The 27,811-nt window shown below is 45.1% G+C and overlaps 1 protein-coding gene across 1 annotated transcript in view; it reads left to right on the top strand.

Moving 5' to 3' along the window:
• ARHGAP20 (Rho GTPase activating protein 20) overlaps nt 1-27,811 on the top strand; it is a 210,479-nt gene that overhangs the window by 116,939 nt on the left and 65,729 nt on the right. The window contains exons 7-9 of the mRNA XM_029602490.1: nt 4,735-4,812; nt 9,645-9,711; nt 12,866-13,054. Of these exons, the coding sequence (XP_029458350.1) occupies nt 4,735-4,812; nt 9,645-9,711; nt 12,866-13,054 (334 nt within the window). The remainder of the gene's footprint in view (nt 1-4,734; nt 4,813-9,644; nt 9,712-12,865; nt 13,055-27,811) is intronic.

Genomic DNA, 27,811 nt, shown 5'->3' with positions numbered 1-27,811 from the left:
TAAGGCGCTGTTTTACCTATGGATGTGACTTTTGAATTTACCCTCAAGAAGTACAAAACTACTTCTTAAAGAGCTGAATGAATCTTCAGATGGGTTTCCTAAGCTCAATCCTCCGGACCTTCGAGCTGATCTGGTTGTCAGGATAACCAAACACGAGTACGTTGACCTGGATTTTTTTTTTTTAGGCCAAAGATATGCAGATATAGCTCGTGGCTCTAGTTGTAGATATCCTGAAAGCCATATTTGGTCAAGTGTCCTGAAGATGATGTGTGGGGAAACCTCGATTTTTCACGATTGAGCTTGCCTCCTTTGCGGATATACCATGAAACAGAGTTAATCCTCTCTTGTTTCTTTAACATTGCTTAAAACTGTACATTTATATCCAGTTAACCTAGCCAGATAGCCTGGAACACTCCCACCCCACCCCTGAGCTAACTGGATACCTTGTTTATCTGAATAAGCTGCTATCTAGCGATCTCAGGGACAGTCAGCACGGCAGGATTTTCAAATACCACCATTTGTTCAGCTAAGTCCGAAATTAACCAGACAGGTGGCAGTGAATATGGGACCCTATAGACTCTAATGCTGTACATTTCTGGCTGAGTATTTTGATTTAACTGTTGTTTGGTTGGTTGACACTTTACCACCTCTCCAAAACATGCACATGCATATACAACTAGAAATTTCTGTGAAGGACAGTTACACCAGTCTACATGAAAATTCATTCCTTGAAGGTCAACTATTTCTTCCCAAATAAAAATTCTTGCTGTGAGTGAAAAACAACCCCCAATTACTAAAGCTGAGTGCACAATCCAAAACATATGTTCTTCTTTTCTGTGAACATAAAATCAATCTGAAATTCTTTTCATTTTGGAATAGGGTCCTTGTGAAGATGATGTAATAGCTCAGATCTGTCAGGCTCGTGCCTTAGGCAAACGGTTCAGTCTGTTGCTTAAAGTTGGCACGGCTGCCTTTTGGCCCAGTACAGTTATAAAGAAGAGAGAGGCGGAGGAGCGTGGCAGATGGAAACTTCATGAATATTTGAATATTTATTTTTAAAAAAAAAGACATTTGGTCATTTTACCCAATCGCCCTCAGCGGTCCCTGCTGCTCCCACCTCTCCCAGGAGGGTCGTGCCCCTATGGGTCAGGCAGCCCTTGCCAGCCCCGGCACTGGTGAAGTGCCTTCTCTGATGCACCTCCTCAGCAGCGCCACAATCCCAGCAGCCATAGTTCCCTCTAAGCTGAGCGCATGAGCGATTGCTCACACATTTCAGAGCATCACTCACAGGTTTTCCATGGTCGCTGACAGAAAACTTTTTTTTTTGTGCTATCTACAGAAATGCAACACTTAATACTGACACTCGAAAACTGTTGGTTTAAAATAATTGTTGCTCACAGGAAAAACATTTGCCCACACTTAGTCTCTCCTTGGAGGGAGCATTGCCAGCAGCCATCTTCTCTCCCTGGGTTTGAGTGCAACATCTGTATAGTGCACCCAGGCCGGATTGCCCTGGCAAATAAAGAAGCCACAGGGCTGGCTCACTTCATGACTCTTTTTAATAATGCCACAGCCTGTATTACGCTGCAGTTCCTGGAGAGGAGATACCAGGCAGTGAATGATTTGCATGAGGAAATGCCATGCAAGATCTTCTATTGTTTTGTAGCCCAAAGCAAAACACTGTCAAAAGCTCTGCCCTATGCCTCAGCACCAGATGTCTGTGCTTTGGGGAAACTTGTTAAATATTTTATAGCAGCTGTTTTGTTTAGCTCTCATGGAAGCATATGCTGTATGCCTACTGAGCTACTGCTGCTTTTCTGGAGCAGAGTTTGGCTTTTAGGGCTCTACATCGACGAAAAGTCCAGGCCGCCTTCTGCATCACACACACATGCTGCAGTGAATTTTTGGGAGCACACGTTCCGTAAGCTAAGGAGCAGACAAGTTATCCGGCTACAGTTTGCTGGATAACTTGTCATGTATATTCAGTGGCAGATTTGTCCCACTAAATATCCTAAGCTAAAGTTATCTGGATAATTGTTTCCGGATAATGTTGACCATGGCATTGAATATATATATATATATATAGTCATCTGAGTAAGTTTTCCCAGGTAACTGAGAATTTAACCGGCTAAAAGTGAGCATATATCTGGTTAAGCCAACAAAGAATCCAATCCTCCACCCTCCAAAACAATTACAGACATGTGGGGCATAGTCCCTAATCCCGCATTTCGTGCCTCCTGACAAGAATTAAAAAAAAAAAAAATTGCAGGCCTGATATACCACCTGTCCCCCCCCCCCCCCCCCCCGAAGTTATTTACATTTATGGCTCTGATCTCCCCTTCCCCTCACCCATCCCACCCGGTGCTCCCCCCACCCCCCTTGGTGAATGGCACTAATGCTCACAACTTTCAAATTTGGGCTAATTCCACTCGTTTTTTTGTGTCCATTACCAAGGGCTTAAATTTCTGGGAGAACAACCCAGAATGGTGTTCTGCTACCTTTTTTCAGGGACCCAAGAATGCAGAGCACAGCCAGCGATATAGATTCAATTCCGGGTGAGGAAAATCCAGTAGTTCCATGGATTATTTACGGACCACCCCGACCCTGGGAGGAAGCAGAGAAAGACAGAGAGTGCAGAAGCTGCTTACTTGAGGCAAGGGCAGCCACATGGCTTTGATTTTTTTGTGCAATTTCCCAGCACAATTTAGGAAGCTGTGAGGGACAACAGCCAAATTAAAAAGAGAAAAAAATAAGACCCAAGGTGAATGCCTATCAGCCCCCCACTGCTTCTGCCAGTCCTGCTTATCATGACATCATCCCAAGCTCTGCCGCCTTTGCTGCTGGTGACCGCACTGGTGAGGGTGAAAGGAGCAAGCGAGGGAGTGAGGGATGTGGGCGGAGAGGCAGGGATCGGAGAGAGGAAGGAGGGTGAGTGATGGGATATAGGAGAGCAAAAGATCGACCAAAAGGATTGGAGAGGCTATGGGCTATGCGGGGGAGAGGAGGAAAGAGCGAGTTAGGGGATCAAAGGTGCTATAGGGTGTGAGTGGGATGATCAGAGTGGGGAGCAGTCCGTGAGTGAGGTGATCGGAGGGGATGGAGAAAGAATTGGGTATGGTGGGGAGGAAGGGAAGAAGAATGCCAGGTTCTTATGACCTGGATTGGCCACTGTTGGAAACAGGATGCTGGGCTTGATGGACCCTTGGTCTGACCCAGTATGGCATTTTCTTATGTTCTTATGTTCTAATGAGTGAGGAGGCTTGAAGAGGAGGCCTGTACTTTACTGGCCAAGGAGGAGACTTAGAGAGTGATTTTCCAAGGAGAGGAGGGGCTCGAGGATCACCAGGGATAGGGGTGTAGATTTAGAGGTTTTAGGATCACTGGGAAGGGCGGGGACAAAGACCTCTGAGGAGTATATGGGGGGGCCTGAGGATGCAGGATCAGGATATCACCAGGGCAAAGAGGAGGAGGGGGTTAGAGGGGAAAAGCCCCATTTTTTTCTATCCACCTTCTCCTCATTATCCCAGTGGTCTTGCATTCCTAACCTCCAGCTGTCCTTCACCTACATGTGCTCATCAAGCAAGTTAAGAGTGTGAAGAGTGTGTGTGTATGTGTGTGTGTGTATGTGTGTGTGAGGGAGAGAGTTCACACCTGGCCCTGGTCCTACTCCTTTGCACAGGTCACACCTGGTCCTGCCCATCTAGACCCTTCTCCACAGCTGTCTACAAATTAAGCCCTGGCTACATTTGTGGCTTTACAAGATACCTGCTTGGAGAGTTGATTTCTTCAGAGAAAGTGTAGTGAATGCATGAAACAGCCACCCAGTAGAGGTGGTGCAGGCAAAACCAGTATTAGAATTCAAGAAGGCCGGGCATAAGCACAGAAGACCAAAGGGAAAGCCAGAAACCAAGTAGATGTGGTATTGCAACAAGAAAGGATATAGGGCAGGTGAGATGGGCCTAGTTTGTTTTTTGTTTTGTTTTCCTGTTGTCATTTTCTCTGTTTCTGGAGGAATAATTACAGAGGCCCCCTGGTTTCCTTAGATTGATAATGGTGGGAGGAACTTTTAGAAAAATGATGTTAGATGCCAGGAAAGGGAAGATAAAGCCTGAGGTTTGAGGGGCCCAACAGTATTACAGCACCAAGGGCAGACTAGATGGGCTTTATAGTATTTAACTGCCGTCATAACCTGTTTTTACACTTAAACACTAGTAACTTCTTAATAATATCATAAAGGTAAGAAAAGGGTTTTTTTTTAAATCACTTGAGCAGTTGATTTATCTCATTTTTTTGTGTTAGTATCTCTAATTTGAGTCTGCTTGATTTATAAAAAACCACAGCCTGCACTTCAAATTTTCACCTAAGAACTTGATAAATTATATTGCTGATTGTGTAAAGAAAATAAGTTTCACTCTGCTATATTTGGACTCTGAAGCAGCATGCACATTAAAGGCTTTTAACATAGACACAAAATGGGGACGACTCCTCAGTGACTAGGACCCGGAGGTGCAAAGCCATTTTGTTTTACAATTCATCTCTTCACCTCTCTTCCGTGGGTGCCCACAAGAAATTCTGTGGCTGTAGCGGAGCCACCAGCAGATTGCTCACAGCTGCTTGTGGGGTGACCACTAATGTATACAGAAATCTGTGGTGTTTTAGCATTTCGTGGTGCACATTTACAGTGTGGTGCAATCTAATGTTAACTGTTGCTCATATTTTATTCCCATTCCACAGTCAAAAACATTGACCATAACCAATGCTGAGACGACATATGATGTTATCAAGATGGCCCTACAGCAGTTTGGAATTAATGTAAGCCGCTATGGTTGTCAAGTGTTTGGATTTCTTTTATTTAATAAAGGGTTGTATTTAATTCGGTTACATAAAGATATCAGTAATATATCGTAAATATCAGCTACACTCAGATGGTCCTTATGAGGGTTCATATTCCTCCAGGGTTCAATTCCAACGTTTTGGCCTCTATTCTGCCAGATTTGGAGATGACAAAGACATGAACAGAAGTAACTTTTCACAGGACAGAGCCAAATATCCTTCCCCACCCCAGGGCTGGCTCAAGTACCTCTATTGCAGAATGAGACAAACATCTTAGACTCAGCCATTTCCATGGCTCAGGAATTTTTTTCAGAATAGAGACCTCTAGGACTATGAGTGCTGTCCAGCAGAAAGGCCTGAAGCAGCCAATCAGATTTGCTTATGTTGGGCTTTTTTGGATGCCAATTCCGGCAGCGCTGGCACCGCTGCTATCCAGGATGGAGGCGCTGATGGCCTCCTTTCCACCGATGGATCCCGGGTCTCCGATGGCTCTGATGCCCTCCCCAAAATGGATCAAAGCAAAAGTATAAATTAGGGGAAAACTCTTTGCAAGTCTGCTTATAAGGGCACGCTCTAGGAATACCAGAACACAAACGGCAGAAGATACCATTCTGTCAGACAGACGCACTGTATGCTTTTGAAGAATGCGTTCACATTCATTAGCTTAATCACAGCTGAAGAAGACTAGGAGTACAAGTTGCAGCAAATCTGCAGAGTACACACGTGTCCAACACCCGCAGTAGTTACCAAAGATGTTTATCATGACGATTGCATGGCAGGCAGTAAGGGGAACTGTCCTAGCGCTGCTCTGCACCCATGGTTGAGGGTGTTTCTGTGTCTGTTTGGAAGTGCAGGGTTTCTGTTGGGGTTCTGTAGAGTTTTAGGTTAATGATAGATCCCAGACATCACTCCCATATAAGAGGATAGGTTGAAAGATGCTTTGAAATAATTTTAATAGCAGTTTTTCTGTAGGATTGAAGCTAGCCAAAGGTTTTGGGGTTTTTTTTAAAATTGCATATAGGTCCCCAACTCTGTCCCCAGAAACACTTCTTCCTCTCAGTCCGGGCAAACGTACGCCTGAACATGACCTATGCACATCAGTTTACCCACCTATCAAGTGGACAATTAAATAAGAGGCTGTCCCTGCACGTAAAATACTGTTTTACCTGAGTCCCTTTCCAAAATTTCTCTCCCCCGTGTCAGGTCATCCTAGGCTCCACTTCTTAGTTATTTAGCTACAATTTTAATTTTTTATTGAAGGTATTTTGGCTTTTTCTGGAAAATCGTCATTTTTGTCTTTTTGTCCAGATTCACCTGTTAGGGCCCATGATTTGCAGTGAATCTCTGGAAGGTTTCGGTTCTGTCGTCCTCCTGTCTCCCCCACTCTTTCTCCCTTATCTTTCACTCCCTCCCCATCCCTCTCTCTTCTTTATTCCTCTCTTCTCTCCTTCTCTCTGATGATTAACCAATTGACCCCTGGGTTTTCTTCTTAAACAAAATATCATCTCACCAGCACTGATGTGTGAAGTAGTGCTATAGGTAAAGAGAACTGGTCACAAAACGGATTTGACTGGCATGTCCTTCTCCCAGTCTGACGTCCTCAGACGCATCCATCATTGCAACACTAGTCAAGTGCGTTTCCATGCGTTCTTCAAAGCTCTTGTTTGGTGAATTTCATATTTTATCTGCGTTCCTATTTTACTCTTCTCTCCGTCCATCCATCCCTGGTTGATTTTCTTTTTCCCAGCCACGGTGGCACACGCATTGTGGTTTTGGTAAACTGTGGGAAGAATCCCAAGTTTAGAAGAAAGTCATCTTTGTGAAAGGGTTTCCCTGCCTTTTGCTGTCCCTCGGGCTGGGAACAGGCAGCTGCAACATGCCTGCTCCTGCCCCCACTCTTCCTGTGCAGTCTGGTGCCTGGAAAGTACTTCTAGTACCGAAGGTCCTTAAATTGCTTGCCTCTTAAATATTGCGCAAGATTGAAACGGTATTGTCTTCCCTCCTACACATACCGGTACACATGGGTTTTCCAGGTTGGAAACCCCCTCTCCCCTCCCCTTCTCTTTTTCCTACTTCCTCTGTACCCGTGCTATCCTGGCCTACTTCTTTCATAGATCTTTACTGGAGGGAGGGAGAGAGCCGCCTCCTTCTTCCTGAAATCTCTGATCTCACCTCATCTCCCACTAAGAGGGAACTGACTAGTGCTGAGGCATGCACCGCAACTGGAATCCTTTAGTCGCTCCACCTGCCACCCTAGAAAGAGTGGACTACGTTGTGCAGCTCCGCGCTGCACATTCAGTGGTGGCGGAGTAATACAAGTATTCCAGCCTGATCAGAAACAGAACTTGGGGGCTACAATAACTCAGCCTTGTGGAAAGGAGGGTTAATAGCAGGTTAAGTACAGGGCATTTAAATGACATGTTCATGGTCACCCAGTGACAGCTGGAGGTAAGACTGGAGCCTGTCTCTCTGGGATTCACAGCCATATCTCTCTCTCTCTCCACGTATATAACACTCTCCTCCAGTAGGATCCAGAGTGGTTCATAGTATCCAACTTTAAATACAAGTCATGGTCTCACCATTAGGCTGCAGTGCCAGACCTGTGATAACCAAGCCCCATGCTGGATAGTAAATTGCACACTTTTTTGATAAAGGCTTTTTTTTTTTGTTTCTTTGTACCTGGCAGTTTCCTCTTGCTCCTCGGCGCTTCTGTGGTAATTGACCCAGCATCCTCTGTGAATACAGTGTCATGAGCCTTCACTTACAAGTGTCTCTTCCTCCATTTTCACCCTCCATTCCCTTCCATCTAGCCCAGCCATTGCAGCAACAACTTTCATCCAGGGCTGCAGACTGCAAATCCCTCTGGACCCTGGGAGATGCGCACTCTGCTTGTGGCCAGTAGGTGTCGCTCTCGATCAAAGGCTATGACTTCCCCTCAGGGCCGGTCTGGCTGGCACAAACAGAAGCTCAGCTTGGGATTCAACCCAGATCACTTGTATATGCTTCACAATGCCACTGAGTCATTGGCATGGTCCCATCCTAATTTTCTTAAAAGCAGTGGAAGATTTGTTAAAATAGTTTTGTTAAACCAAATTTTAGAAACATTCTGGCCTTCACAGGCAAGGCCCTGTGGCTTATCTTTCATGGTTGCCTTGCCAGGCTGTAGTATTCCTCATGCCAGCCTAGCCATAAACGAATACCTCTGCAACAGCATATTATTCTATGAAGTTTTTCCACTTCCTTTTACGTACCATGGGGGCTGTATCCCAATAGCCTAAAGTCTCTCTTATGTTTGCCACTTAGAGGGTTGCAGGTATAGTAACATAATGTCATTAATTGTATTTTAATTTGTTGCAGATATTGAACGATTTGTAATCTATTTCTAATAAATCTTAGAATTATTTTCTGTTGCACACATGCTTGGCACTAATTAGAACCATTGCATATCTTCAGCAGGGTAGATATTTGCTTCCTTGAACCTGGCATGTATATCCTGTTTTCTCCAAACTCTCTGAAAGAGAGCAGCCTTGTGCTCTTCAAAAGATTTGAAAAGAGCAGAATATCACCAAACATCTCCAGTCAAGTGTGTTAATCTAGTCCAAAATTACTAAACGAGTTGAAGCCTCATGTGCCTTTTGCATATCCCCTTCCATGTTGCCTTAACTGCAGGAACATTGTGACCATGATATAAAAGTCCTCCCTTGCACGGTTTAAGACACAAATGGTTAGCTAGCCTTCACAATTGTAGTGCAGATCGGATAACAGCATTTCCTGTAGTACCTTTTGACATGTGAAGGGGGGGTATGAAGTTATTTGTGTGCACTTTTGGTTCAGATTCTCCCAAACTCCAGAGGATGAAAGAGGAAGGCATGCTAGAGAGAGAATACTTTTGGAAACAACTGTTCCCCTCTGTGTTTTTGCTAAAGGACTGTCAGGATCTTGAGAAGAGAGCTGTCCTGCTCCATTGATGTGACGTTGAAGGCTGGGGGCATTTTATTATTTGATGCCAACAGCATGGCATTATAATTTTGGCTTCTGGTCCAGTTTTAAAATGTCTGCTGTTGCTGACTTTGCTCGTGCTTCATTGTCCCCTTTTGTAAATATTTCAACACTTAAAGGTAGATTTTAAAAGGGCTGCGCATGCGCCCATAAATGCCCATATCTCACCACCCACAAAAATAAGTGCTATTTTGTAACCTACAAAGTACTCTTCACATGCATCACTTTGCTACAGCTCCTTGTTAGTCTGGTGACAGAGCCAGAGACTCTTCATAAGGCTCAGTCTGATACTCTATGTATGGACCATTGTAAGGGGGCACTTTGATTCAAGGTGAGTTTTTGGGAGGTGGGTTAGGGTTAGGGAGGTGATGTTATAGACACATTCAGAGGTATCCATTATAAAATTGACATCATTGAAGAATTTTAGACCTTGTAAGTGATGACAATTCTAAAGGAGTTGATTTGTGCACTGCAGTCTCTGCTAACTGTATTGTATAAATCAACCCCTTTTCATCTCTCTCCCTCTCCACCCCCCCTCCCCCTAAATGTTCACCACACTCCTGTGCCTAACAGGGAGCTGAAGCAAAGTGGGGTGTGGGTTCCAGTTCCAAAATACCCTGCCTACTTTTTCTGGATACACGCACCCTTCCTGGCTATTTAAAATTCGGGTAGCTTCCGCCCAGCCCTCTTCCACGCTGTACGTGGCCGTTTTTGCGCGTGCAAGGCTTTTAAAATCTACCTTTTAGAATTTTAGGAAAGATGCATCAGTCTTAGTTTGCTTATCAGCTACTGGTTTTCCCTTTATTTTTAAGGGCTCTGAAAGGGACTACCAGCTATGGGTCACCTCTGGCAAAGATGATTCTCCTTATCCCCTTATTGGTAAGTCTGAGAAATTCCAGGGACAGTTTAATTTTATTAAATTTATATTTCTAACTTCCTTTGAGTAGATTTGACAACAGAAAGCACAAATAAGACTTGTTCTCTAGTTTTACTTTGCAGGTTTTGTTTCTGTCTATATTCTGAACAGTTGACAATGAAAGAAGCTGTATCAGCATTTTATGTTCACTAAATGGAAACACATAGTAAACAAGCACACTTTAAAATCCATATTCAGCACTATTTGTCCAGCTAAGTTAAGTCTTAGCTGAAAAAATGGTGGGATTTGAAAATCCACTGCGCTGGCCAGCCCTGAGATACCCAGATAAAAAGCTATCTGGCTAGCTTGGGTGTGGAGCAGTGGCATCCCTGGGCGGAGCTGGCTGTCCAGCTAAGTTAGACATATAAACCTCAGTTTTCAGCGTTATCTAGTGGCTAACATAGCTAGATAACTTTAAGGCTGCTTTGACATAGCCGAGTATTTGGCATTGGTGCACCACTGGTATCCCAGCAGGGCTGCCCTTTGGATACGTTTGGGTCACTTTGCTAGCCAGCCAGTGTCTGAATATGGACTTCTTAATGTTTAATAAAAAGGGTTTTTCTATCTAGTTTTCAGACTCATCGTTTTCTGAAATCAGTTTAAGTAATCACACGACTCAGAGAATATCTAGGGAGGGGAGAAACGGTCCACTGTGTGATGCCATGAAAATAAATATAGTACTGTACATATTTTTTTTATATATAGATATAGTAAAATATATATTTTTTCTTTTTTTACAAAAATTTGCAGTATTAGTGTGATCCCCTTCCAACCAAAGAAAGGAATTGTATTAATATAATCCAAAGGTGATCCAGCAGGGGAGGGATCACTGGGTGGATGAAACATGAATTACACCTCTAATTGGTGGAAGCAGAATTTTGTCTGCCTTCTGAGTGGTTAGTTGATATTCAAACGAGGGATGCAAGAGAGAAAACTGCTCAACAGCAACATTATACTGACAAGTTATTCTTGGCATATACATAATTATTATTTTTTGAAAATAATATCTGCAGGGCATTATAGTAACTGGACAAACTCTGCAAAAAAAAAAAAAAAAAGAGTCTGATTAAGAAGAGCCTCCCACCAAGACGGACTTTTACTTTAACGAAGTTTTTTTTTTTTTTTTAAGTACCGTATTTTCCGGCGTATAAGACGACTTTTTAACCCAAGAAAATCTTCTCAAAAGTCGGGGGTCGTCTTATACGCCGGGTATCGTCTTATAGGGCACACCTGCTCTCTGACCAGTTTCTCTCAATCACACACATGCTCTCAATCAAATGCATTCTCTCACTTACACACAGGCTGGCTGGCTGTCTCTCTCTCTCTTTCCCCCCCCCCCCCCGAGCACAAATAGTAGCTGCAGCAGCTTCCTCCTCCAGCCCCCGCAGGCCAAGAAAGAAGAAACCCATCGGCCGCGGGAGGCTCATGCTGCTGTCTCCTTTCCCGATTACCAGCTCCTTCGACTGCTCGGGGCCGTTCCTGCTGTCGCCGCTGCAATTTTTTCATTCGGCACGGCTTTCTCCTTCCCGCGCACCGCACTGCCGTTGCCGCTGGGCTATCAGCACGTTCAAGCCCAGCGGGAACGGCAGCGGTGCAAAAAAAAAAAAAGCTGTGGCATCCGCGGCTGCCCTTTTCTTCTTCCCGCCCCCCCCCCCTTTTGAACCGGAACAGGAAGTGATGCGCGGGAAGAAAGAGCCGTGCCGCGTGAAAAAATTGCAGCGGCGACAGCAGGAACGGCCCCGAGCAGTCGAAGGAGCTGGTAATCGGGAAAGGAGACAGCAGCATGAGCCTCCCGCGGCCGATGGGTTTCTTCTTTCTTGGCCTGCGGGGGCTGGAGGAGGAAGCTGCTGCAGCTACTATTTGTGCTCGGGGGGGGGGGTGAAAGAGAGAGAGAGACAGCCAGCCAGCCTGTGTGTAAGTGAGAGAATGCATTTGATTGAGAGCATGTGTGTGATTGAGAGAAACTGGTCAGCGAGAGACAATGAAAGTGACTGCTCAGAGAGATGACTGATGTGTATGTGAGTGTGAGAGAGAGAAAAAGCATGGAAGTGAGAAATCTCGGTATGTGAGAAAGCATGGGAGTAAGAAGCCTGATTATGTGAGAGAGAGCATGGGAGCGGGAGGGCTGGCTGTGTGTGTGTGTGTGTGTGCGCGTGCATGAGAGAGAGACTGGTTGATAAGGTGACGGTGTGTGTGAGAGAAAGAGACTGGTGTGTGTGAATGTGAGAGAAAGAATGTGATTCAGGGAATGAGAAGCCTGTGCACGTGGAGAGTGAGCATGGAAATGAGAGAGAGACTGGTGTGTGTGTGTGAGACAGAGAAAGTGATTATGAGAGTGAGAAGCCCGTATATGTACGGTAAGCAGAACACGGGAGTGGGAAGCCTGTGTGTGTGTATGGCATGAGAGAAACTGTTCAGGAAGGTGTCTGGTGTGTGTGTCAAAGACTGTTTGGGAAATGATTGGTGTGTGAGAGACAGAAACTGGTCATGGGGGCATGACTGGTATGGTGTGTGTGTGTGAGAGACATGGGCCCTAAGGAAGAGGAAGAGGAATAGGAGAGCTGCTGGAGGGGGTAAGGAAAGGTGGCTTTTTAAGTTTATTTTTCTTGATTGACTGCCATTTTAATTATTTAATATTATGTGATGTGTCTGCTTTTTTGAAATATTTTATTGGTGTTTGGAGAATGTTTAATAGTTTTTATGAGTTTTTAATTGTTGGATGTTATTCTGTTCATAGCTGTTTTGAAACATTTATTCTGCTTATTAGTATAGTTTTACAATTATTTATGTGTGGGGATCTATAGCTGCTTGCTAGTTCTGTTTTCCTAATAAGAGGTATATTGGTTTTTAGGGCTTGATATACGGTATTTGTAGTGTTGCCTTTTCATAGATAGGGTTGCTCCTGTTTGAGTGTAAAATTATTTTTTTTCTTAAAAATATGTATAAAAAAGGGGGGGGGGGGGGTCGTCTTATACGCCCAGTCGTCTTATACGCCGGAAAATACAGTATCTAGTTTTTGGCAGAAAAGTGTGCTATCTGTAAGGTAGCATTGCTCATGGAGGGCAAGCCAACAGTTCAACAGCACATGAACACTAATCTTCATGTCTCTTTGGACAGGGCATGAACATCCCTTCGGAATTAAAATGAGTCAAGTCCGTGATGCAGTGCCCCAGATCCAGGCATCAAAGGACTCCCTCTGTCCTCCGGACCTTCAGGCTCCCCTCCTCATGGAGCAGCTGCCCCAGGAGAAGCAATGCCAGTTTATACTCAAACTGAGTCGCTTGGCTGTGGATCAACAGCTGACTGGTGAGTTGTTTTTCCTTCACAGAGCATTCATTCAGCCAAAAATATTCCACCTGAAAAGTGTTATGGAAAGCTGGCATAATGAGAGGGTATAAGCACATATTCCAGCTTGCTGATGGGCATTCCTAAGATTTGTAGTATGCTTATATGTGCTGAGGAAACTGAGGTTTGTATTTTAAAAAATGCATCCTACTAGTATAGGGATGTGCAGGGAAAAAAAAAATTCATTTTCATTTTTTGGTTTGTTTTCGGGAGGTTTTTCCCTCGAATTTCTGTTTGTGGGTTGTTTGATTCGTTTCATTCATGTGAAAAGAACGAATCAAACAATTTAAAATAAAAACCAAATGGCCAAAAAACAAAAACAAACCCTCCCGAAAAAAGCAGGGGCCAGGATCCCCCCCCCCAGCCCCCACTTACCAGGCCGAGGCGTTGGCCTAACTCTAGGCTCGATGCCTAGACCTCAGCCTTGGCCAGTGTCCAGACCCAGGGCATGGTCAGGAGGCTGGATCCTGCCACAGAGACCAAGGCCCAGGGTCAGGCTCCGGTCTGGGAACTCCTCTTCAGGTGTCCTCTTCTTTCTTTGGCCCACAGCACAATGCTGGGGTTGCATCGGAGTTAATTAACTCCGGCACATTCACCCCAACAGATGGCGCCATATTGATGTATGGTAATTGTGCCGAAGAAAGAAGAGGACACCTGAAGAGGAGTTCCCAGGCCTGGGCTCCAAAGCCTGGGCCTAACCCTGGGCTGAGGCCCTGGCATAGTGACCCATCTTCCTGGCCGAGACCCTGGCATTGGGCCTGGGTCCGGGCTGAGGCTTCAGCATCGTGACCCGGCTTCTGTGTTGGGTCATGGCATTGGGCCTGGGTCTGGGCCGAGAACCCAATGACGGGACCAGTCCTCCTGACTGAGACCCTGGCATTGGGCCTGGGATCAGGCGGAGGCCCTGGTGTCGGGACCCAGCCTCTCCGGGTTGGTCGTGGCATCGGGCCCGGGTCATGGCGTCAGACCTGGATCTGGGCCAAGGCCCTCGCGTCGGGACCTGGCCTCTGGGCCAGGTTGCGGCATCAGGCCTGAGTCTGGGCTGAAGCCTAGGCTGAAGCCCTGGCGTCAGGACCTGGCGTTTGGGTCAGGGCGCGGCATTGGGCTTGGGTCCAGGCATAGGTCCCAGCGTCGAAAACCGCCCTTTGTCGGATGGATCAGGTATGTTTTTGTTTTTTTTACTTTAATTTTCAGGGATCTCAGCCGAGGCCCCGGTGTCAGCCTATGCCTCCGCCGAGACCTCAGCATCATGCTCAGGCCTAGGCCGCGGCCTCTGCTTTGGGCCTCGGCCTATGCCCTAGGCAAGGCCCCGGCTTCTATGCCCGAATCATTAGTTTAAAACAAAATTAACGAATAAGGTTCATTTTATTTGGGGGGGGCCCCCAATTCATTTCAAGGCCCCTTTGAATGAAGTAAATTAACCTTATGTGTCACATTTTACAGTTTCTTTTTAAATGAATGCACACCCCTACTAGTTGACCGTATCCGCTTACCATGAAAAAAAACTCTTCTGAAAACAAGTAAATCTTTGTTACGTTTCTCCGTTGACATTCAGTTACCCTATAACCTTTTTGCTGTTGAGGAGATTGAAAACACTGTGTATATTTTTAATAAGTCATTCAGGGGCTGATATAATAAGGAGCGCTGAAGCTGCCACAGGTTTGTTTTCCCGCCTAAAGCCCTATACGGGGATGGAGGTGTGATGAAAGGGAGAGCAGGAAGGTGAGAGAGACAGAAAGAGAGAGCTGGGAGTTACAGGGAGAGAAAAGAAATTGGCTCACGAAGGAAGAAGATCATATTAGGAGAGAGGCTGAGGGGGTTGGGAGAAGGACTGATGAGTGAAAAGGGGGAGACAAGTTACGAAATGGGGAGAGGCTAGAGAGAGCAAGAGCAGAAAAGACTGATCGAGAAAATGGCTGGGATACACTTCATGTTCCCTGTTCTTATTAGCGAGAACCACAGATTTATAGGGTTCTCCTTCCACACCACTCAATATCTTTTACACGTTCCACAAATGCAGAAAGAATTTAATGTGCGATTGCTTCATAAAAGCTAATACAAGAGCTTTGCCCAATAGGCATTTTGGTACTGAATTGTGATAGAAATCTTGATTGCTCTTATTAGGCACGTAAAGCCACTCTGAGTCTTAGTGAGAAGAGTGGGGTATACATTTAAAATGGAAATAGAAGCACATGGAAAATGTTCAGTTAAGTTTGGTGGTTCAGCTTTTATACAAATGCCTGATACATATGAATGAGGTACCGACTGATTTGAGAGGGACATTTTCAAGCTGTAAACTGAAAGTGGCATCATCTCCAGCCAAGCCCCCGCCCGCGACTGGACCGTAGGTGCCAGGCTCTAGGTTACCTAGCGGAAGATTCCCTGCTGCCGCTGTGGGAAGCCTCCCGTTTTGTGCCAGCCGGAGCGGAGCAGTTGATCATGTCAGCACGCCTCCCGCCTCCCAGAGGTGTGCACCTGCTGAGCCTGCTCTGCCACTGTGGCACATAACGGATGGTCGTCTTATCTGCCCTGCTAGATCTCCACTCGGTCCTTGCCCTTGTGTGGTTGGCCTTACGCACACTGCGTTTCTTTCACTCATTAAGGCTGAGCGCTGTGCCATTATTTGGCAGATCTGTGCTCAATGCAAGCTGTTTCTGGCAAATAAGATATCCAACTAACTCAACTCCTTGCAGTTATACCCCCCAGAATGCCCCTAACTCATCCAGCTAAATTCTAGCTGGCTAACTTACTACTCAGCCTGATAAGTGCTCAGATCTTCATTTATCTGCATAACTTCTGAGTTATTTGGCTAAATGCTTTTTAATATGGACCTCTACATGTTCATATGTCTTGTTTCACTGTTGTAAGATTGTGGTCTATATGTGATTTTATGCTTAGGAAAAATATGGTCTCTAGCTATTGGTTGTATTTCACTAGCACTGTAAACCAGTTAGCAATTAAATAGTAGTAGAAAGTCTTTAGAAAGGCGTAAGTGAAACTAATAGTGAAATCTCGGTGTGTACGACTGTGATATACAGCTGACTAGAGCGACCCTATACAAAGTCCTGCAGCACAGTTAATCTGACTGAGCCATACCAAGATAAACATAAACCAGGCTCTTTCTAAAACTGATTGAACGGCTTCCTTTAGGTACTTGGGAGATGGGGGAGGGGCAGTTACATGAAAGCCAATAACCTTTGCTTGACCTCAGTTTGGGCTTAAAGTCAGCACTGTCTTTAAGAGGCAACCTTAAGTCCTTTAGAAAGATGTTATATAAACAGATACAGACAAGACTGTGGCTCTCAAAAGAAATTGGAAGGCTTCCCCACAGCCCAGAGTGCAGCAGAAGGAACTGGTAGCACATCACAAAACAAAATATTTACTACTATTCCATTAAAGCAACTGAAGTCCATGGACTGTCTGCAGTCTATAATGACAGTGAACTTGCCCTGCTTATGTGGATGCTTGGTTAGAGCAGTTTCCATTCCCTTACATACGTGGTTAAGATACCTTTGGAATGAGTTCAAGGTGACTTTTTTTGCTGAGAAATTATGCTTTTAAGATAAAAAGTGACACACAGTCAAAAAGAGAACAGAAAAAGATGACTGCGGAGGCTGTTAGAACGGTCATTGTAAAAAGGGCCGACGAGCAGGGCATGGAGGTTGCTTTGTCATGTGGTCATCCCTGAGATCAAGAAGCAAAGAGAGAGAGAGAGATTGTGGTGCTGGGTATCCTCGTCCTGGGACCCAGGAGTAGAGAGATGGTGAGCAAGGTGCCAGGGATCTCCTTCCTGGATGGTAGGAGTAGAGAGGCAGTGAGCGCAAGACTGGGAAATCCCCACTTTGGGATCATACAGACAATGAGTGTGAAGGTGGGGTGGATCCACGCCCAAGATCCCAGGATGCCAGAGAGTGAGTGCAGGGCTGTACATTTACTCCCCAGGCAACAGGAAGAGAAACAGAGTGAGCCTGGGGGCGAGGCGCTCCCTTTCTTGATCCTCAGGAGCAAAAAAAGAGAGCGAACATGGGACTTGAGGGATCCTCTCCTTAGGCCTCAGAAGCACAGAGTGAGTGAGAATGGAGGATCCACTCCCTGGGACCTAGGATAAGAGAGGGAGTACAAGGTTGGAGATCTTATGCCTGGTTCCTGGAGGCAGAGAGAGAGAGAGAGAAAGGGGGCAGGTGGCCAGAGGATCCTTTCCATGGACACGAAGAGCAGAAAGCGACATCAGGTGAAAGTTTACAAAAAAGGTCACTTCTGCAGTTTTCCTCTGGTTTTCTTTTGTAACAACTACTAACAAATATTTCCTTCTCTGTGGCCAAGGTGCACCTCACATTGTCCATTATCTCTCCCTTAACACAGATTCTTAAATATTTGCTATAAAACTGGCATGCAGTTTGGATCCAGTATTCCCCAAATTATTTGGAAAGGGCCGTTATCAAGACTCGGTCAATCTTCTTGTAATGTTAGGTTCCATATTAGATGCTACAACCCAAGAAAGAGATCTACACGTCATAGTGGATAACACATTGAAATTGTCGGTTCAGTGTGCTGCGGCAGTCAAAAAAGCAAACAGAATGTTGGGAATTATTAGAAAGGGAATGGCGAATAAAACGGAAAATGTCATAATGCCTCTGTATCGCTCCATGGTGAGACCGCACCTTGAATACTGTGTACAATTCTGGTCGCCGCATCTCAAGAAAGATATAATTGCGATGGAGAAGGTACAGAGAAGGGCTACCAAAATGATAAGGGGAATGGAACAGCTCCCCTATGAGGAAAGACTAAAGAGGTTAGGTCTTTTCAGCTTGGAGAAGAGATGGCTGAGGGGGGATATGATAGAGGTCTAGAACGGGTAGATGTGAATAGGTTATTTACTCTTTCAGATAATAGAAAGACTAGGGGGCACTCCATGAAGTTAGCATGTGGCACATTTAAAACTAATCAGAGAAAGTTCTTTTTTACTCAACGCACAATTAAACTCTGGAATTCGTTGCCAGAGGATGTGGTTAGTGCAGTTAGTGTAGCTGTGTTTAAAAAAGGATTGGATAAGTTCTTGGAGGAGAAGTCCATTACCTGCTATTAATTAAGTTGACTTAGAAAATAGCCACTGCTATTACTAGTAACGGTAACATGGAATAGACTTAGTTTTTGGGTACTTGCCAGGTTCTTATGGCCTGGATTGGCCACTGTTGGAAACAGGATGCAGGGCTTGATGGACCCTTGGTCGGACCCAGTATGGTATGTTCTTATGTTCTTAATGTGATGACATTCTAGGACTCTGTCTCCCAGTTTCCGTGGATTGGTTTTCCTTGATCCGGTTAAATGGAGTTTTATGTCTGAAGTATAGCATATGTTTGGATTTGAACAGAGACATACAAGTGATTTTTTTTTCTCTCTTCTGGGTTGATTAAAACTGTGAATTCCTTGCAGTTTACAATTGCATAAAAGCAGCTCTGCACTTGCCTTTGCTGATGGGATTACAATTCAGGACTCCTCAGAGATTAGGAGAATGCAGATATGGATCTGGGGATGAAAGCTACATTCTAGGCCAAGGACATCCTGCTATTTGTTTCTCATCACCCTCCCAGTTTCTCTTCCCAGCATTCTTAGAGTCTCTGAAGAAAACTGTATGTGTTCTAGTTATAAAATGAATTCCAGCCAGTATGAAATGATGATCTTAAATATGCGGATGTGAAGTCCTCAAACCTGACTCCTGCAGACAGTCAAAGCAACTTAAATATTTGGAAGTGTGCATATCCTTTAAAACTGAGGAATCGTTTAAGTTTGAATTTCTTCCCCAAAGATGGAAGAATACACCCCCATTTTACAGCCAGTGCAGAATCTGAGGAGCAGGGTCTATAAAGGCTTACTTTTCAATTCTGTTTGATAATTGATGTATAGTGTATAAAAATTAAGGGAGGGCTGGCCTGTTCGTTCAATTGCCATGCGAGAAACCTGGATACAATTCCCAAGCCTGCCTTTGCTCCTCGGACTGGCCGGGGCCAGAGATGACTGCAGGAACTGTATTCCCAGCTCTTTGGAGAGGGCATCTTGAACATTGTGCAGTGGTGACACCTAATGGCCAGTCTGAGGGTGCCCCTGGCAAGGATTGTTCCTACAGTAATTGGGCTAGATGGGAGCATCAGGTAGGTTATAAAATAACTAAAATCCCTGGGTTGTTGTGAATGGTACCATAGCCCAGTAGATGCCAGTTCTAGATAAGCTGGAAGCAACTGCCAGCCCCCCAAAAAAATTAAGGGTATCCTTGAAATTATAGGACTGAAATACTTCACCTTGCTATTAAGGATGGAAATTTGAAATCCCAAGAATACCTGCAAATCTAATTCCATTTATATCTGTACACTAGTTTTCTGTGATTCTGTGACTGCACACATTTCTGAAGAATTGGGTGTACTGCTGTGGAATCTAGTCATTGCCTTAGAATCTCTCCTTTTTAACTTTTTTACATTAAAAAATCCAGTTATTAAAGATTCGCTTTTTGTTGGCGTAACAACATTTTAATTCTGTTCAGAATGCAATGACAAATTAGAATTACGTGAGCTTCCATTCTTTGCACATTAGCAATTTAGGCACTTAGGGTCTGATTTACTAAGATTTTTCTCCCATTCTGGGGATATGGGAAAAATGCTTAGTAAATGAGGTCCTTAGCTTGTGCCAAAAAAAAAAAAGAGGCAACCTATAATAAAAGAACTTTCAGCACTAGAACATCGGATTTGCAAGTATTAATATGAAGTGAACTCTGCGTAACGTTTATAAACCATTCCAATCTCCTCATCCTGATTCCCAAAGTGTATGACGGTGTAGGATGCAAATGGCAACCAGTTTGACTAATTTATGCATTCACGTGTCATATCTGCCAATATGTGCAAACAAAAGTTTAACATTCCAGCTAGGGCATAATCTACACCCATGAGGCTGCTCCCCATACTCTGTTTTCAGTGTCTAAATTACGGAGGTAAAGATGAAGAAGGGTCAAAATAAACAGTGAGACACAATTGGAAAGCCCGCTTCTATCTGGCCTTTAACCTGGAAGTAAAGAAATAAAGACTGTCATTTACTGAAGCTGCTTGTGAGCTGTGCCCAGACCCACGCCATGCTTCCCCAGGAGACTGAGGGTGGGGCAGAACGGAAAGCTGGAGGAGACTATCCAGTTTACCCAAAGGAGCTTCACGTGCACTGGGAAAGCAATGCTGATTTGGAAAGGCCTGAGCGTGAGTTTCGGGGGGAAATCTTCCCAATGACATTAGTGTGAGCTCAGACAGATGTGTAGCTCATTTTTCTACGTGGGAAAAATGCATGTGGTAAATGGTGGTGAATGACCATGGTTGCATAAAAATGTTCCAGTGTCAACATATTATTTGTTTCTTCAGTCTGTCATTATTCGTGCAGGATTTCACATATGTTTCATATCTTATGTGCACCTCGGTTAGGAGGGGGGGTGGGGACTTGTATGACCAGATGATTTTCGCTTCGTTGCTACAAATCTCTCTGCTGAACAGTTTACTGGAGGAGGGTTGGTGTGTTGACGTTAGCTCTGTGACTTATTTAGGTTTCTCCGAAGTGTCACATTAAATGGCCGCATTGGTTTAGTGCTCATTATACACAGTTACTTGGAAGGGCAAAGAGAATGGGGAGAAGTTGTGTATAAATCTGCATGCACACGCTTATACCTACTAAGCTGTGCACACACTAACACATTTTCAAAACAGACTTATGTGCATAAGTTTGCTTTGAGAATTAGGGCTAAAGTCTGCATGGATTTTCTACATGCAGCCTTTAACCTGATGCAGGCTGTTGTAAAATTACCTCTCAGAGAACAAGAATATTAAAAACTTTGAGTAACCCAATAAAATCTGCATTATCTAGCACTTTGCCACCAGGAATGCTCTGTTAATCAGCATCTTGCCCAGGCAGCACCTTTGGTGGGAGTGGGGGATGGGAGAGAATGACAGGAGGGGAAGGGGCTGGATTAGGGAATAGAATAGTTTGGGGGGGGGGTTTCTTCTGTTGTGCTTTGTCTACTCCAGCATCCCTCCCTCCCCTTCTGTTCCTGCAAAGGACAGGAGGGGAAGGGAATGGCTGGATTATTTATTTATGTATGAATTACAAGCATTACTTATCCGCCAAGCCAAATAAGAAGCCCATAACAGAGTACAAGAGCAACATAAAATACAATAGGTATAACACGTAAAAGAATGCTTTCACGTATTAGATAAACAAAACCCTGCATTTTTGGTTAATGAGCACCCTCTCTTCCCCATGGATGCTGAATAATAGACCATGTACTGAAGTTACATGCCAGTAGTCCCATGTAGAGAATGCTGGGTTAGATAGAACAAAGAGATGATGGTTGGGTCAGATATCTGTGACATCCTTTGATTCAGCATCCACAAAGGTACTTATAAATAAACATGGATTTTTAGCTAATGCAGAGATAAGAAGGGTTGAACTTTTATTGTTTCTGATAAATTGAACTTTACATTTATAAATATAGTAACTTTAAATGGCCCCCTTGGCTTCTTTAGAAATGGAAACCAGTGGTTTTGGATTTTAAAATAGCAGATTTTTTTTTACTGTTATGCCCAGAGATAGACAAGTCCTTTCCATCAGTTTGATATAAAAAGCAATTGTTGACTGCCTTAAATTTGCTAGTGAAAAAGAATAAACAGAGCTTCATTCGAGCACACAGATCCTTTAGCAGAACCGATGACATATTTATCCCAAAAGACTTTCCTTATGTGGTAGAAACTTCAGAATATGAACCAATATCGCTCTAAAAGCAAATAAAGGATTGTGGGTCCAAAGTCTGGGGATTTACCAAGCACATTTATATATTAGAGAATCATGGACTCCTTTTAAAGGAAAAGATTACGGAGCTTTTCCTCTTTTAAAAACTGCGAGGGGATAGTTGCTATCACTGGTGAAACTTTAAACGTTACCAAGATGGGCAATGGCAGTATACAGAGTCCAAAGCTTAAAACAGTATGACAGAGATATCAGAATTCGGAAAAAAATTGGTATCACAATTGCAACATGCACTAGGGATCAAATTAAGCAAACTAAGGAGTGAATTTTCAAAGTAGTTACGCACGTAAAAGCATATATCGTAGCAATTTTAAAAAGCCCATTTATGCATGTAAACCTTTTGAAAATTTCCTCCTAAGGATGAACTACTCTGACATTAAAAAAAAGCTGAATGTTTTTAGCTAAGGAGCAATTTCAGCAACTAAAGAAATGTAGAGGATTCATGTCTTGGCTTATGAGGCAAGAGGGGTCAGCTATGTAACATATCAATTAAAGAAAACATGGTTAATGTGTGCACATACCCTAGGGAAATTAACTCGGTATCAGAAATATGGCTGTGATTGTTATTCCTTTATACATACTGTCAACAAGGAGGGTGTTCAGTTATTTCTGGATAAAATACCATATCTTAAATTAGAAAGAAAGCACGGGGAGGCTGGGATTACCGGGCGGGAAAGGTTTTCCACAATAACAGCACCGAATAGCTTGAAGGCCCTGGAGAGAATGAGTTTTCAGCTGAGTTTTATAAACTGGGAATGTGAAAAGTAGGTTTTGCAACTGCAGTAGAAAAATGCTTTAATCTTATTGCAGAACTAAACTGTTGGCATATAATACTGAATTTTATAAATTCAGAACAAGTTTGTGTTTGCAAGTTCAGTTTATGTACATTTTTTTAAAGTTAGGTAAATTAGTGTATAAGCTTCAAGACTATTTTTTAAAACCCTTTTTCACTCATACTTCAATAATTTATGGGTAGCTGGGAGAGCCTGAGTTCATTTGATCTCAGGAGTTAAGCAGGGTCAGACATGGTTAGTGTCTGGATGGGGGACCACCAGAGAAGGCTGTGCCACAGAAAGCAACAGCAAGTCTCTGTAGTGCTCTGCTAAGAGAAGATATTAGGCAGTGTGCCGGGCCGTGATCACTTAATCCTGAACACCCAGAAATGGGTAGAAAAGAGGATAGGAAGACCAAACAGCTGGGCACATTTTGGGGGGGAGAAAGATTTTACTTTTTCTTTATCTAATCATCTCTCCCATTTCATTTACATGAGTATTAATTTCTAATTTTTCAGCATTTTGGTTTGATTACGGAAGGCTTTGTTCAATTGTAAGAAACTTTTATAAACTAGATGCCGTGAGGTTTGCTTTTTAGTGTACAATCTAATTTGACTTTCAGAGGGAACATCCTTTGAACTTCCCATTCTTTCATTGGCACTCATGCTTAAACAGTTCTAGCATGTGTGTCCGTAAAAAAATTTAACATGCATGCTGACATGCCACTTAATAGGCTATGCACAGGGACAGAAACTTTCAAATGGGTGCACAGGTGCCCATATATATATATATGTGCGTCAGTGTGCACCTAGAGACATGGTAGTTTTATAACTTGCGTGCACATACACCTGCATGTTATAAAATAGCCTAGGTACACATATCTGTGCGCCTGATTTTAACTTGTGGGCGCCCAGCGGTGTAAATCAGCTTACGGATGCTCAACTTCCTGTATTTTAAAACAGATGCGCGTCCAGCCGAGGACCAGTTTCACCAGTTCGTCCTCCAGTTCGCCCAGTGTTCTCCTAGATCCTCCCAACCCCTCTGGGTGTTTAGCCTGCACTTTCCCCCCAGTTACCCCATTCCCTCAGAGACGCCCGTATTTTTTTTTTAACCTACTCCTCCTCCATAGTAGAAGTAAACCTATGGGGCACTGGACCTGGGTGCGTCCAGGCGCAGAGATACTTGAGCACACATCTCTTGGCCCCGCCCTGGAACAACCACACCCCGCCCACACCACACCTCTTTTTCCACCAATAGGAGATGTGTGTGCATCGGCACTTATGTGCGTATCCGCCCACTTTATAAAATCGGGTGGACATGCGCAGGTGCCAGATGCGTGCCCAGCTTTTAAAATTCACCTTTATTTATTTTTGTACACACCTGCTAAAATGAAATCTCTCTAGGAGGTTTGTGAAGAAAACATGCCATGGTAACATAAACAGTGTAGCATGCCCATGATGCATAACAAAATCTTCCTTGCTAACTAGTCTAAAGTGAAGAAAGGGTCAAGTAGTAACGGGGGAGATTTCATCTCCCCTTTACCCAACACAAATTAAAGGCCCCCCCCTCACACACACACATACACAACCCTGTTTGATGCAAGTCACAGGCTCTCAACAGCCCCAACATAATCCTCTGATCCCCAGCTTCTCCCCCAGTACACAAATACAAAAGAAGAATCCCGGGAGTCAGCGACTCCAACACAACACCTCCAATCCCAACCCTTGCACAAGAGCACCAATGAGAGTTTAGCACCCCCAGCATAAGTCTCTCCCCCCCAACCCCTGATTGAAGAGGCCCAACATGACCCCCTTCTCCCTCTACCTAAAGATCAGGGACCTCCATGCCTTGACATCACTCTCATCCCTCTCAACTGAAGATTAAGGTGCCTCTGTGTAAGGGGCAAAGTAGTGCTACAAGTGTCCATCACTTTTTTTAAAGTTGCTGGGATTGGGGTTGAAGGGAGTGCTGCACTGTCCTAACCTAATCATCATTTAGGCCTTAGCCGAAAGGGTGGAACATGGAGGAGGGAGAATCTGACAAGAGGGGGCCTTGGGGAATGATGGAGCACAGAGGCTTCTGTCAGGGGAGGGAGGATGACTTAGGAGGGGTAATGTCATGGTACACAGGCCTGGGGTTAGGGGGAGATATGTTAGGTTTGCTAAGCCCTCTTCATTGTTCTTCTGTGCGTGGGGGGAAGGATTGGAGGTGTTAAATTTGAGGCCACTGAATTTCCATTGTTCTTGTTTGTGGATGAGGAGGATGGGGACAGCAGATGATGTCAGGGCCACTGGAGTTTTCAGCTTGTGTCGGGTGGTGATCAAGAGATTTCAACTTGCATGAGGTAGTGATTAGGGTCACCAATTTGTTTTGGGAGGGTAAGGGGTTGTTGAGGCCGCTGGAAGCCTTCAGCTTTTGTCTGTAAGTGGAGGAATGACATCCCCATGATGAATAGCCTTTTCACTTTGGGCTAATCCTAGCCAGGTGTAAAATTTTCGGCCTCAGTGGGCACACGTGAAATAGTACATGGAGGACAGCATACCATGCTATTTCATGCATGCCTACTAAAACCTAATTTGTAAGTAATATTGCTTAATTTACATGTGGGTATGCACTAATTAGTGTTTACCTGCTGAGTTGACTAGTTTCGCATGAATAGTTAGGAGTGGATTTCCTAGTGTGTAGCTCTTCTGCTAGCAGATGGGAGATGGAGTCAGATTTCAAAGCTGACATCACCTTAGATATACCTCTGCAGTAACCTCAGCTCCTCAGTATCTCTCCGTCTCCTAGCAAATGCGGCACTATCCCACACACTAGCACAGTGTTAAGAATTTACAGCAAAGGAGATAAATTTTACCTTAAAGAAGATCGAGCCCCTCTCTCCTGCGGTGAAACCTAAGGGTTCCTCCCCCAGTTGAGACTTCCTGAGGTGATTTTCGGTATCCCTCAGAGGTATGCCTTGGTCCGGTAGCCGCCTCCCGGCGACGACTTAAGCCCCTAGAGCAGCTGAAAGGCAGCGGGTGCACAACCGAGCACGGCGGTGAAGATAAAGCCCTCTCCCCCCGCAGCTGAGACCGTCCCGGCACACGATCGGTAAGCGCCAAGACCAGGTAAGCAGAAAACTTTAAATTAAGGTCTCCGGTCTCTGGGGCTCGGAGTGCTGTACTGATTCCGTTTTCATCCAGTGAGGTAAAAGGGAGCACCGATCGGGTTGAGCAGCCTTGGTTGAGCTAGGCCCTGATCTGGTGCAGGGGTCTAGGCATGCGGAGACCCTTGGGGGTGCCATCTTACGCGCGGGGGCATCGGCGCCATCTTCCCTTCTGAACCGGCAGTACGCACAGGGCAGGCTGGATGGCCAATGTGCCCAACTTGTGTGCCTCCAATATAGACGCGCGCACAACCACGTGCACAGCTACACGCACAGCCGCACTCATAACTACACGCGCGCATAGTGCTCACACGCATATCGAAGCATATTACCTGTGCATCTTTACACAGAGGCAATGGAACTGGCGTCCAAGAAGCTCAGAGGCACTCTCTTTGCACAGCCTACCACATCAGAGCCGCACAGCCTGAACTGGAGTTCTGCCTGTGTCATCATTGCGAAGAAACCCAAGGGGTACCAAAGCCTGGTCCCTCACAGTCTGAGGATGGGTCCGGAATTACTACACACGATAGCACCCTAGTTCTATGCAACTCCGAAATGGCATCTCCACAAAAGGACATTTCAGGGGCTCCTGCTCCGACTCCCCCTGGGGCTAACATGGACCCAGGGGCCTTCTCTTGGTTAGAATTTTTCCAGGGACTGCAAGCCTTCGTTCAGGTGCAATTAGCCCCGGCAGCAACCCGGGTCCAACCCCAGCTGGGAGCACCTGACCCTCCCGGCCCTGCTTGGGTGCCTCGAGACATGCCTCACCTAACCAAGAATTTCCCTGACAGGGACCCGGACACCTCAGATGTTGATGGTGGCTTACTGGAAGAAGGAGAAATCCCTCCAGGCCTGGAACCATACAGAACCATGCTTCGCTTCTTCCACAGGGATGAATTACCAGCCCTTGTTTCACACTCTGAAAATTCTGGGGATCCCAGGCACAGAATCTACGGCGGAACCAAAGAAAAACCCCATCTTGGTGTCCCTTCATAAGGCCTCATGCTATTTCCCAATGATGGAAGCTATCCAGGAATTGATTGACCTGGAGTGGGATGCCCCGGAGGCAAACTTTAAAGGAGGTCGGGCCTTGGACGCCTTGTACCCTCTGGAACCAGTGACCATGGAATGCCTACGTTTCCCGAAAGTGGACGCCATGGTCTGCGCCATCTCGAAGCGAACAACCATTCCCGTTGAGGGAGGGGCGGCATTGAAGGATACTCAGGATAGACGATTAGAATCCATCCTTAAACAAGCCTTTGACGCAACGGCTAAGACACTGCAGATTGCTTCCTGCTGTGCACTGGTGGCATGTTCCCTCTTGCTCCTCTCGAGAGAGGCAGATAATTCCGGAACATATGCCGGAGAAGCGATTGAACCTGCCACAGCCTTTCTGACGGACGCAAGCTTAGACCTGGTATGCACTTCAGCAAGAGGAGTGGCCTCAGTAGTGGCGGCCAGGAGGCAGTTATGGTTGCGGAACTGGTCTGCAGACGCAACTTCTAAGGTGAACCTCACAAGAATGCCCTTTAAGGGATCTCTCCTTTTCGGAAGTGAATTAGAGAAATTAGCCAGCAAGTGGGGCGAATCTCCAGTGCCTCGGCTACCGGACGACCGAGGAAAAAAGATTCCAGCGTCCTTCTCCCAAAAGAACTAGGGGCAGAGGCTCTCAACGCTTTCGACCCTACAGGAATTCGTCATTCCAGGTACCTCGCCCCTCTGGAAGGTCCCAGTCCTTTCGAAACCGACAAACCAAGAGAGGAGCAGGTCCGGGGGCAAGCTCTAACTGAGCCCCCCCAGTGAGAATGGGCCGACCCATCCACAGAAAGAGGAAATAGGGGGTCGACTTTCCCTCTTCTACCAACGATGGGTCGAAATCACGTCGGACAAATGGGTACTAAACATCATTCGAGAAGGTTACTCTCTGGAGTTTCACAGTTATCCCTCGGGGCAAATTTATGGCATCAC

Source organism: Rhinatrema bivittatum, chromosome 5, assembly GCF_901001135.1.
Source record: "Rhinatrema bivittatum chromosome 5, aRhiBiv1.1, whole genome shotgun sequence".
NCBI classification, from domain to species: domain Eukaryota; kingdom Metazoa; phylum Chordata; class Amphibia; order Gymnophiona; family Rhinatrematidae; genus Rhinatrema; species Rhinatrema bivittatum.
This window is presented reverse-complemented; position numbering and strand designations above follow the sequence as displayed.